Source organism: Schistocerca piceifrons, chromosome 1, assembly GCF_021461385.2.
Source record: "Schistocerca piceifrons isolate TAMUIC-IGC-003096 chromosome 1, iqSchPice1.1, whole genome shotgun sequence".
Lineage (NCBI taxonomy): Eukaryota > Metazoa > Arthropoda > Insecta > Orthoptera > Acrididae > Schistocerca > Schistocerca piceifrons.
The window spans coordinates 1112894964-1112908069 of record NC_060138.1 but is presented as its reverse complement, the minus strand read 5'-3'; the positions used below and the strand labels follow the sequence as shown (position 1 = coordinate 1112908069).

Below are 13106 nucleotides of genomic sequence, written 5' to 3'. Positions count from 1 at the left end.
GTGCAGTATAGTAGAGAAGGTAATCAACAACCGATTTTATGTCGGCTATGGGTGAGCGGTATAGGCCTACTTATAAAATGTCTTTCCTTATTTCAGTACTTGAACTCTGGGAATGAGCCGTGCATAACGATGAAAATTATATAATAGATCGACGCAAATGTTTCACCGTTGACAACGAAAAATTGTGCGCCGACATAACATACTAGGGAACCACTGTCGTCTGCAAACCGTTTACGTGGCATCCGCCGCCACGCAGCGCAGTGTATCTTGCTTGCGTGTTTATTTGCATTTGTATCTTTGACAATGGCAGTAACAGTGACGGATGAGGATATACGCAATGTTCAAGACAAGTTATTTGACTGGGAACGTTCTGAAAATCCTGTAGCCCCCTTGACAAGTGACCAGATAGATGCCCTCCAAGATTTAGAAGAAGAATTCAGTAAATTTGAATTTTTTGGTGATGTAAGACAAAGTGTTTTGAATAAGATGACTAGTGTAATGATGTTTTTCGTTGTTAGACATTTCTTGTCACGGGGATTCGTGTTTTTTCAGTTGTCTATATCTCAAGAAGATGACTTACACCAGTCGGCGTTAAATGTTGTACGTCAGTCCGATGGCGACGTGGGAAAGTGTTTTGTTAATCTACTACAGAGCAAGTCCAGGATAGAAACTACACGACAGGTAATATCCGCCCCACATTCTCATGTGATCAGAGAATAATTCTAGATCAACAGGAGGTTCAGCATGGTTACGTTACTCGATAGCCTACACATTACTTCACCGTGTAGCAGTAGTGTTCCACTGGCCCGTTTCGGGGAACTGAGTGTCACAGAATTAAGTGCCCAGTCACTTCAGAGAAATTCTCTGTTGTCAGATTCCTTTATCATTAATGTGCAGTTGCAGTCACTTGTGCATGCAGAGCGAAACAAAGATCTGTTTTCCGCTAAAGTAGAGATATTAATATTGTTTTTCTTTTGTCAAGAGAGACTGAGATATTGCAATTAGGACAATATGAAGGCAATGCACGATCTCATTAATAGAGGGCATGGTAGGGAATGTGCTGGTCGATTCAGAACTTACTTATTTCTGCCCTCAAGTATAGCCTACAGCACAAATTGGTTAATTAAGGGTGCAGCAGAGAAACTGAATGAAGGGTCAGAATGTAACACATTCTGTCCTGACTTTTCCTCAAGTGTGTGTGAGGCTTTGTAGCTAATTCCTGTTGTACATACTTGTCTGCATCTACATCTATACTGTATAAACCACTATGAAGTGCACGGCAGACTGTACATCCCATTGTACTACTTATTAGGATTTTTTCCCGTTCCATTCACATACGGAGTGTGGGAAGAATGATTGTTTGGATGCTTGCTGTAATTATTCTAATCTTATCCTCATGATCCCAATGTGAGCGATATGTAGAAGTTTGTAATATATTACTAGAGTCACCATTTAAAACTGGTTCTTAAACTTTAATAGACTTTCTTGGGAAAGTTTACATCTATCTTCAAGAGTTCATTGATTCAGTTCTTCGAACATCGTGGTGACACTCTCCCATGGGTCAAGCAAACCAGTGATCATTCATGCTGCTGTCATGGAGTTGCCTCAGGAACTCAAATGGGAATCCCTAGAGGGAACACAACTTTCGTTTTGAAGAATGCTATTGATAAAATTTAGAGAACCAGCATTTGTAGCTGACTGCTTCCAACATACAGTGTGTGTAAGCACCACGAAAATAAGATACAAGAAATTAGGGCTCATACAGAGGCATACAGACAGCCATTTTTCCCCTCATTCTTTTTGCAAGTGGAACAGGAAAAGAAATTACTAGTAGTGGTATGGGGTACCTTCTACTGTGCACCATGAGGTGGATTGTGGATATTGAGGTAGATGTAGCTCAGCTTATCCATTGCCATTAATTCCTGAGTGACCAGGGACCCACAGCAGCTTTATCCTGTTGCTTTTCCCTAGTCTCACAAAGGCAACATTGTGTTTTGCTATGATGATTGATTTTGTTACAGGGGCTGGTAGAGATATTTCTGCCAGGAATATTGTGGCCACCTTCTGTAGAGAGGTTGCACACTCTAGTCTAGGCTGTACTCCATATAACATGTCCCCAGTGCCTTTTAGCATTTTTGACCCATCAGTAAACCAGACTCTCGTAAATGGTATAATAGTTTATTCTTCCACTGCAACTTTCAGTTGTTACCTTGAAAGGTTTAGTGAAGCAACTGGAAGTTATTGTATGGTCAGCTGCTGTTACCATGATTATTCCTATATATACCATGCTCACTATATTGGTGTAGGATTCTGTATATCCTAAAAATCTCCAATTATTTCCAGCTTTTAAACTTTATGCTTGTGCTGTGCCTCCATTGTAACCCAGAGGTGCAATGGGGGCATGTCCAGCATGGTCTCTCTTCCTGCAGTGTGTGTATTGCTGATTCTACCTTTGATGGCTAAGCAGGCCAATCTTTGCAGCTTGCCAGCCTTCCTAGCAGGGACCTTCTGTTCTACTTTATTCCACCATACTGCAGCCGCATAAAGTATCATAGGTTTTATTACAATGGCATATATTCAATACATACTTATGGTGTTTAGACCCCAGTTTTTACCGCAGGCCCTTCTAATACTCATAAGAGTACATTATGCCATGGGCCATATATTCTCTATGTGAGGGGTTCATGATAGTTTTGCCTCCAGAGTACTACTGAATACTTTACTACACTCTCTGCTGGTAGTGTTTTGTTAAGAAGCTAGATAGTCCAGTATGTGTTCTTGATATTCTTCTTCTCAAGAATAGTATTCTTGGAACTGACCCTTAGATCTTGTTTTCTGAAGCAGGTTTTCACAATGTTGAGGGCCATTGTGCTATTATTCTAACAGTACTTACAAATTTCCGAAATATTACTGTGACCAAATCATCTGCATATTCTTGGCAAAAGTAGCCTCTAGTATTTAACTCTTCCATGAGTTCATTCACTATTAGGTTCCACAGTAATGAGGACAAAAATCCCTACACCCCCCGGCACTGATCACTATTTTTTCATTTGTTGCAGTGGCTTTGATGTTTCATCTACACTGAATGTCCTTACTCCACCAGCATATGATGGTTTCAGCGGTATGCTCTTCTGCCACTCTGTGGATTTGAAAATCCAGGGAGATGCAGAGAGAAATTTCTTAAGTTTTTTTTCCACCTTTCCAACAAGTTGGTGAAGTGCTATTTCATGTGATTTGCCTGCTTCATATTTGTGTTAGTTTAATCAGTTTTCCATAATGTGTACGTAGCCAGTTTTTTCTAGTGTCTTTTGAAGAAAGGATGATGACTGATTAGTCTCATTTTCTTAGCCTTGGTAAGATCAATTCTCCCTAGCTTCGAAATGAAAACAACCCCCTCTGCCCTCCAAGCATTAGAAATGATTCCTGCTGCTAAGATGACCATAAACAGTCTACATAGGACTCCACTTAATCCCTCTCCTGCTTGTTGCAGTAGAGCTGGAAAGATTCCATGTGGGCCTGGTGAGTTGAACAGTTGAAATTTTCCCACCACCCACTGGATGTTTTTGAAGTTAGCCCATTTTCTGGTTGACCCCAGTTCTCCCTTTGATTACCTGTCAACCAGTGCCTCTCAGGAATTGACTCTTGGTCTGTGTTGTCTGCTAGAGTGACCTGAAGGGAGTGAGTATTGAGGAGCTCATCTAGCCTCTCAATTGCTGGCCTTGTATACCCACCATCCTCCTCCCTTAGGGTACCTCGTGGTTTAGCTAATTCTAGTGAGGATTTTATAAAGTATAGTGCAATTAGCACGTTTCACATCCTCACAGAATACCTTCCAGGATGATACTTCCACTTGCATAATCGCAAGGTTGTATTTGACAGGGGCCTTCTGATATTTTCCCATTGTCTTTTATTTCTTTCATAGTTGGATGGTCTTCATTCCTGTTTCCTTTGCAATCCCAGCTTGTTGTTACTCTTGAGTAGATACTCATCTCTGCTGTCAGTGTGACTGTTTCTGCACACCAGTTCGTGGGCATTTGCATCACAATCAACCAACAGTTGTTCATTCATGTGCAAACAGCTGTCTATCAGTCTCCTCACTTCCTGGGAAGGAGCAGCACCGTCCTCATAAGGGTGGAGGACGGTGGGTATACAAGGCCAGAATTTCTTTCATGCTTCTCCCCTCACACCCCTAGGTAGTCCTGTTTCCAGTAAAAATGATTATTTACAAACACGTAATCAGACAATAATGGGTCCATCCCCCTATTTATAAGCAATGTGTTGCATTCATTTATGTTGAATATCAACTGCCAATTTGTGCCCCAAGCATCAGTTTTCCTTTGGTCTTCCTGATTTCAGTGCAATTTGTAGCTTTGTGACTAATGCTTATACATCATACATGAACAATTTCACAGAGTTTCTGATGTTATGCAGCAGATTATTTATATGTTATATACAGTAATGTGCCTAGATCCCTGCCTTGGGATTGAAACAAAGCTACTTTACTTCTGATGGTTCAGACCTGTTGGTGTTGAGTTCTGTCTGCTAGGAAGTCTGAAATCTAATCACAAAGATGCTCCAATATTCTTTGATTTTGTATTTATGAAAAAGAAAGTTGCTACTCATCATATAGAGACTCTCGCAATATAAGCTGCACTGTGGCTTCAGCAGTGATAGCATCTCAGCTATATGGTGAGCAGCAACTTTCCTTTCCGAAATATTGTTACATTCCATTATTTAATTTTGTATTTGGTTCACTAGACAGCAGCATAGAACTGCGTTATACATTTTCTGGAAACCTCGGAGCGCTGCATCAACCTCGATATTGGTCTGCACTTCTATCTGGACCTTGTGGGTGAACTGATCGAGCAGAGTTTCACAAGATTACTATTTCCCAAAAGTAATTTTGTCCATCAATAAAGCTGGCTAATTTTTGATATATTCTCTTCAACATTTGGTACATACAGCATTAGGCTGAGACTCTTGAGTTGCTCTTCTCTCTTGGATTGTTTTTCCTTGCGGAGTAAGGTGCATAGTTATTGAACAACAAACGGTAGTTGAATACGAGAAAGACTACCATATTCTGAAAGGTGGGAAAGCAAATGGAGAGGATGAGCTAACACCTGAAATACTCAGAATCTTTAAAGTAAGGAAATAGTGAGATTAGATACTTGTAACAATATACATTAAGGCAAATTTTAACAAAGAAGGGCAAAAAATAATGGCTTGCTTTTTAATGAGTGTGTCATTCATAATTTGAGAGTTGATTAGACTGGTTTCATTTTCATAAACTTTGTTTGTAAATGTTCTGTTTTATTTCCAGTTTCTGTCTTGGTATTCTGATGTAGAGGAGGAACTTTTACACGAGGAGGATGTCCAGTACACACAGTTCATGAAACAGCTAACTGAGCGAAAAGATGAGTGCACTGTACTCTTGACACAGGTAATTAATGCAGTCTACATCTGTGAAATAGACAGTTACTTAGTTTTTAACTGAATACGCAATTCCTTGCCTGCAGGTTGGCTAGTCTTTAAGTGTACAAAATTTACACAGATTTGGTTTAAGTAAGACAAGTTGATACTTGTGTGGTTGATACAGTATGGACTTGTATTTCTTAATTGCACTCATTCAAAATTTTATCATCTGTGGATATTTTATATAAATCCATATGAAAAGAGGGAGTTTCTTTGTTTAAAGTAAATTTTATTTACGTACATTGTCAGAGAAGTTAATAATGATTTCATGTGGCATACTGCAGTAGAAAAATGTTCGTTGTTTGTTCCTGCATTGGTGGTGTGCCCTTGAATCATCTCTCCTCTTGAGAAAAATACTTACTTGGATTGATATCAATACTGATTACAAAGAAAGATAGTGGAACTGTTACGGCATTGGTCTCACAGTTAGGAATGGTGTGGTTCAGATTTTCCGTAGCTTTTCTAAATTTGTTATGGGCAAATACTGTTGTGGTTCATTCAAGGCTAGTTTATTCTCCCATCCTTGTTCGTTTCAGCTTGTGCTCCTCCGCCTATCACTGTTACACGCAATGCCTTCTTCTTTTTTTTTTTTTTTTATATATATATATATATATATATTTATATATAAAAACAAAGATGAGGTGACTTACCGAACAAAAACGCTGGCAGGTCGATAGACACACAAACAAACACAAACATACACACAAAATTCAAGCTTTCGCAACAAATTGTTGCCTCATCAGGAAAGAGGGAAGGAGAGGGGAAGACGAAAGGAAGTGGGTTTTAAAGGAGAGGGTAAGGAGTCATTCCAATCCCGGGAGCGGAAAGACTTACCTTAGGGGGAAAAAAGGACAGGTATACACTCGCACACACGCACATATCCATCCACACATACAGACACAAGCAAAAATATGTCTGCTTGTGTCTGTATGTGTGGATGGATATGTGCGTGTGTGCGAGTGTATACCTGTCCTTTTTTCCCCCTAAGGTAAGTCTTTCCGCTCCCGGGATTGGAATGACTCCTTACCCTCTCCTTTAAAACCCACTTCCTTTCGTCTTCCCCTCTCCTTCCCTCTTTCCTGATGAGGCAACAATTTGTTGCGAAAGCTTGAATTTTGTGTGTATGTTTGTGTTTGTTTGTGTGTCTATCGACCTGCCAGCGTTTTTGTTCGGTAAGTCACCTCATCTTTGTTTTTATATATAATTTTTCCCACGTGGAATGTTTCCTTCCATTATATATATATATATATTTACAACATTCTGATGTGCTTCATTACATTTTCGTAATGTTCATGTTCATGGGTCTTGGCTGTTAGATGTAGAAGCAATCCTGATACATAACACACACATTTTATTCTGTCATATTTTATGCCCTGTTTTCTCTTTTCTGCGTAGCTAACTGGAAACTAGTCCATTATTTCAAACTTAAACTAGAAGGTGTAGCAGTATCCAAGAATGGGGTATTAGGATTTGTTCAGAAGTTCGCAACATTTTTCAGTCTTGTTTCTGTGTCTGTCAGTGACTCTACACATTTACTGTTTTTATTTACCAAAGAAAATCAGCAAAAGGCCCATATGTTTTCAGGATTTATTTTATTTACACAACCAGTTTCAGCATTTGATTAATGCCATTTTCAGACGCCTATGCACTCAGTCTATAGAGAATCGGATTCATCAGTGTATGCATAACTGGAGCCATCAGTACCTGGATTCTGTGAATTTTTTGTGGAATGTGTACTCTGAAGACTTAATGACTTCAGTTGTTGCGTGAGGATGATATTAATGAGATGCCAAAACTGGTTGTGTAAGTAAAGTAATTTCTGAAAACACATGGCTGTTTGGGGACTTCCTTTGGTAAGCATCTGACTGGCCCGTTTCCGTATCCACAAAAGATCAACAGATGTCTACAATTTAATGATTTATTATCTGTTGTTGTTGTTGTTGTTGTGGTCTTCAGTCCTGAGACTGGTTTGATGTAGCTCTCCATGCTACTCTATCCTGTGCAAGTCTCTTCATCTCCCAGTACCTACTGCAGCCTACATCCTTCTGAATCTGCTTAGTGTACTCATCTCTTGGTCTCCCTCTACGATTTTTACCCTCCACTCTGCCCTCCAATACTAAATTGATGATCCCTTGATGCTTCAGAACATGTCCTACCAACCGATCCCTACTTCTAGTCAAGTTGTGCCACAAACTTCTCTTCTCCCCAATCCTATTCAATACCTCCTCATTGGTTATGTGATATACCCATCTAATCTTCAACCTTCTTCTGTAGCACCACATTTCGAAAGCTTCTATTCTCTCCTTGTCCAAACTATTTATCGTCCACGTTTCACTTCCATACATGGCTACACTCCATACAAATACTTTCAGAAACGACTTCCTAACACGTAAATCAGTACTCAATGTTAACAAATTTCCCTTCTTCAGAAACACTTTCCTTGCCATTGCCAGTCTACATTTTATATCCTCTCTACTTCGACCATCATCAGTTATTTTGCTCCCCAAATAGCAAAACTCCTTTACTACTTTAAGTGTCTCATTTCCTAGTCTAATACCCTCAGCATCACCCGACTTAATTCGACTACATGCCATTATTCTTGTTTTGCTTTTGTTGATGTTCATCTTATACCCTCCTTTCAAGACACTGTCCATTCCGTTCAACTGCTCTTCCAAGTCCTTTGCTGTCTCTGACAGAATTACAATGTCACCGGTGAACCTCAAAGTTTCTTCTCCATGGATTTTAATACCTACTCCGAACTTCTCTTTTGTTTCCTTTACCGCTTGCTCAATATACAGATTGAATAACATCGGGGATAGGCTACAACCCTGTCTCACTCCCTTCCCAACCACTGCTTCCCTTTCGTGTCCCTTGACTCTTATAACTGCCATCTGCTTTCTGTACAAATTGTAAAAGCCTTTTGCTCCCTGTATTGTACCCCTGCCACCTTCAGAATTTGAAAGGGAGTATTTCAGTCAACATTGTCAAAAGCTTTCTCTAAGTCTACAAATGCTAGAAACGTAGGTTTACCTTTCCTTAATCTTTCTTCTAAGATAAGTCGTAGGGTCAGTATTACCTCACGTGTTCCAACATTTCTACGGAATCCAAACTGATCTTCCCCGAGATCGGCTTCTACCAGTTTTTCCATTCATCTGTAAAGAATTCGCGTTAGTATTTTGCAGCTGTGACTTATTAAACTGATAGTTCGGTAATTTTCACATCTGTCAACACCTGCTTTCTTTGGGATTGGAATTATTATATTCTTCTTGAAGTGTGAGGGTATTTCGTCTGTCTCATACATCTTGCTCACCAGATGGTAGAGTTTTGTCAGGACTGGCTGTCCCAAGGCCGTCAGTAGTTCTAATGGAATGTTGTCTACTCCTGAGGCCTTGTTTCGACTCAGGTCTTTAAGTGCTCTGTCAAACTCTTCACGCAGTATCGTATCTCCCATTTCATCTTCTACATCCTCTTCCATTTCCATGATATTGTCCTCAAGAACATCACCCCCGTATAGACCCTCTATATACTCCTTCCACCTTTCTGCTATCCCTTCTTTGCTTAGAACTGGGTTTCCATCTGTGCTCTTGATATCCATGCAAGTGGTTGTCTTTTCTCCAAAGGTCTCTTTAATTTTCCTGTTGGCAGTATCTATCTTACCCCTCGTGAGATAAGCCTCTGCATCCTTACATTTGCCCTCTAGCCATCCCTGCTTAGCCATTTTGCACTTCCTGTCGATCTCATTTTTGAGACGTTTGTATTCCTTTTTGCATCCTTCATTTACTGCATTTTTGTATTTTCTCCTTTCATCAATTAAATTCACTCTCTCTTCTGTTACCGAAGGATTTCTACTAACCTTCATCTTTTTACCTACCTGATCCTCTGCTGCTTTCTCTATTTCATTCCTCAAAGCTACCCATTCTTCTTCTACTGTATTTCTTTCCCCCATTTCCTGTCAATTGTTCCCATATGCCCTCCCTGAAACTCTGTACAACCTCTGGTTTAGTAAGTTTATCCAGGTCCCATCTCCTTAAATTCCCACCTTTTTGCAGTTTCTTCAGTTTTAACCTACAGATCATAACCAATAGATTGTGGTCAGAGTCCACATCTGCCCCTGGAAATGTCTTACAATTTAAAACTTGGTTCCTAAATCTCTATCTTACCATTATATAATCTATCTGAAACCTTTTAGTATCTCCAGGGTTCTTCCATGTGTACAACCTTCTTTCATGATTCTTGAACCGAGTGTTAGCTATGACTAAGTTATGCTCTGTGCAAAATTCTACCAGGCAGCTTCCTCTTTCATTTCTTACCTCCAATTCATATTCACCTACTACGTTTCCTTCTCTTCCTTTTCCTACAGTCGAATTCCAGTCACCCATGACTATTAAATTTTCGTCTCCCTACACTACCTGAATAATTTCTTTTATCTCATCATATATTTCATCAATTTCATCATCATCTGCAGAGCTAGTTGGCATATAAACTTGTACTACTGTAGTAGGTGTGGGCTTCGTGTCTATCTTGGCCACAATAATGCGTTCACTATGCTGTTTGTAGTAGCTTACCTGCACTCCTATTTTTTTATTCATTATTAAACCGACTCTTGCATTACCCCTATTTGATTTTGTATTTATAACCCTGTATTCACCTGACCAAAAGTGTTGTTCCTCCTGCCACCGAACTTAACTAATTCCTACTATATCTAACTTTAACCTATCCATGATGACATGCTCCTAATCAACAGAAAGACTATTGGCTCCACACTGAATTGCATTATGTAAAATGTTATAGATAAAATCGAGAATCCTGCCACCAGCTGTAGATAAGATATTTAAGAAAAGAATGGAAGAATGGGAATAATAGAAAATATAATTTTATTACCGGCAACTTTGCAAAAAAGGAAAACATAAAAATCTGCGCAGACCCTGGACAAAGAGATAAAAAGGAGGACAGGTTCAGATTTATCTGGATGTCTGGTGACCCTAACTGCACATATAGCTCTGAGTGAGTAGGTTTGAGGTAGACACTATTTCCCAGTGTACCATCAGCTTTTCTTCCAACTGTAATTATCCAGTAATGGTTCGATCCCATCTTTCTCCACTTCCACTGTGAACTGTATATTCAGATGGAGTGTGTTCAGATGCTGAAGAAACGTAGGTAATATCTCTTTTCCAGCAGGCCATACCATAAATTTATTATATACGTAGCACCAGAAACATGAAGGTTTTTCTTGACTTTTTTTTGAGTGACACCTTTTAATCCTGAAGTATTTACTTTCTACCAGAAATTTCCTACAACATTTATCCTAAGGATATACTGAATGTAGTCAGATCTTTGAGCAACTCTGGAACTGAAGACATGTGCTTTCTCTAATTTTATCCTACAGAAGATAATGATACTATATGCATTCCACTGTCTCACTTTATTAACAGGATGTTTACAGAAGAGACATTTCCAAACTGCCTGAAGCTGATAACTGTCTTGCCCATATAGAAAAAGAAGACAGAAATTCACCCCAAAGTTACAGACCTATAGCAGTAGTATCGACGATATCAAAAATTACTGAAAGTTTGACGAAAGAGCAATCAAAAGATTTTTTGAGTGTAACAATCTACTTAACAAGGTCCACTGTGGATTACAAAGTGGACTATCAACAATTAAGACAGTTCAAGAAATTATATTTCAGTAGTACATAGTTTTGAAGATAGGGAGGACACCTATGCCACTCTAGTACATCTAACCAAGGCATCTGACACTGTCTCACATGGCATTTTAATTAACACGCTTGAAGGATATGGAACAAGTGAAATGTAACCAACACTACTCAAATTATACTTGACAGACAGAAACCAAATGGTTGTTGTAAATTCAAATAAAAAAATTCAACCTTGTAAAAGTAAAATACTGAGTCCTGCAAGGATCTGTGTTAGGACCCTTCTTATTTATTGTCTATGTGAGTGACCTGCCCAACTTATTGCATTATAATTCCATGGTGTAACATATCACATAACAATGTGAATATTGTTGACAAAAGGAAAAACTCTGTGATAGAAAAGACAGCTCAGTGATTCTAGAACCAAACTAAACACTGTCTGAAAGGCATCAGAGAGCTCAACAATACCTACCGACCACCGTGTCGTCCTCAGCTAACAGGAGTTACTGGATGTGGCAACAGAGGGACACACGGTCAGCATACTGCTCTCCCAGATGTTGTCAGTCAGGTGGCTCCTCAGCTGGCCTCCCACGCGCCGAGTGCACCACGCTTGCTGACAGTGCTTGGCAGACTCGGATGTCACTCATCCGTGTGTTAGCCGAGCCCGACAGCACTTAACTCGGGTGATCTGATGGGCACAGTCATTCATTGGATCCATGAAAATAGGCTGACATTAAATAAAAATAAATCTGAAAAACCCCATGAACCATGGACCTTGCCGTTGGTGGGGAGGCTTGCGTGCCTCAGTGATACAGATAGCCGTACTGTAGATGCAACCACAACGGAGGGGTATCTGTTCAGAGACCAGACAATCGTGTGGTTCCTGAAGAGGGGCAGCAGCCTCTTCAGTAGTTGCAGGGGCAACAGTCTGGATGATTGACTGATCTGGCCTTGCAACACTAACCAAAACAGCCTTGCTGTGCTGGTACTGCGAACGGCTGAAAGCAAGGTGAAACTACAGCCATAATTTTTCCCGAGGGAATGCAGCTTTACTGTATGGTTAAATGATGATGGCGTCCTCTTGAGTAAAATATTCCGGAGGTAGAATAGTCCCCAATTCGGATCTCCGGGCGGGGACTACTCAAAAGGATGTTGTTATCAGGAGAAAGAAAACGGGCATTCTATAGATCGGAGTGTGGAATGTCAGATCCCTTAATCCGGCAGGTAGGTCAGAAAATTTAAAAAGGGAAATGGATAGGTTAAAGTTAGATATAGTAGGAATTAGTGAAGTTTGGTGGCGGGAGGAACAAGACTTTTGGTCAGGCGAATACAGGGTTATAAATACAAAATCAAATAGGAGTAATGCAGGAGTAGGTTTAATAATGAATAGGAAAATAGGAATGCGGGTAAGCTACTACAAACAGCATAGTGAACGCATTATTGTGGCAAAGATAGATACGAAGCGCACGCCTACTGCTGTAGTACAAGTCTATATGCCAACTAGCTCTGCAGATGACGAAGAAATTGAAGAAATGTATGATGAAATAAAAGAAATTATTCAGATAGTGAAGGGTGACGAAAATTTAATAGTCATAGGTGACTGGAATTCGGTAGTAGGAAAAGGGAGAGAAGGAAGTGTAGTAGGTGAATATGGATTGGGGCTAAGAAATGAAAGAGGAAGCCGCCTTGTAGAATTTTGCACATAGCATAAGTTAATCATAGCTAACACTTGGTTCAAGAATCATAAGAGGGTTGTATACATGGAAGAATCCTGGAGATACTAAAAGGTATCAGATAGATTATATAATGGTAAGACTGAGATTTAGGAACCAGGTTTTAAATTGTAAGACATTTCCAGGGGCAGATGTGGACTCTGACCACAATCTATTGGTTATGATCTGTAGATTAAAACTGAAGAATCTGCAAAAAGGTGGGAATTTAAGGAGATGGGACCTGGATAAACTTACTAAACCAGAGGTTG

The 13106-nt window shown here is 39.8% G+C and overlaps 1 protein-coding gene across 1 annotated transcript in view; it reads left to right on the top strand.

The window, feature by feature from the left end:
* The first annotated feature begins 272 nt into the window (after nucleotides 1-272).
* The window catches only part of LOC124777257 (conserved oligomeric Golgi complex subunit 3), a 127764-nt gene continuing 114930 nt past the window's right edge, over nucleotides 273-13106 (top strand). Inside the window, exons 1-3 of the mRNA XM_047252587.1 lie at nucleotides 273-462; nucleotides 553-681; nucleotides 5321-5440. Of these exons, the coding sequence (XP_047108543.1) occupies nucleotides 304-462; nucleotides 553-681; nucleotides 5321-5440 (408 nt within the window). The 5' untranslated portion in view covers nucleotides 273-303. The remainder of the gene's footprint in view (nucleotides 463-552; nucleotides 682-5320; nucleotides 5441-13106) is intronic.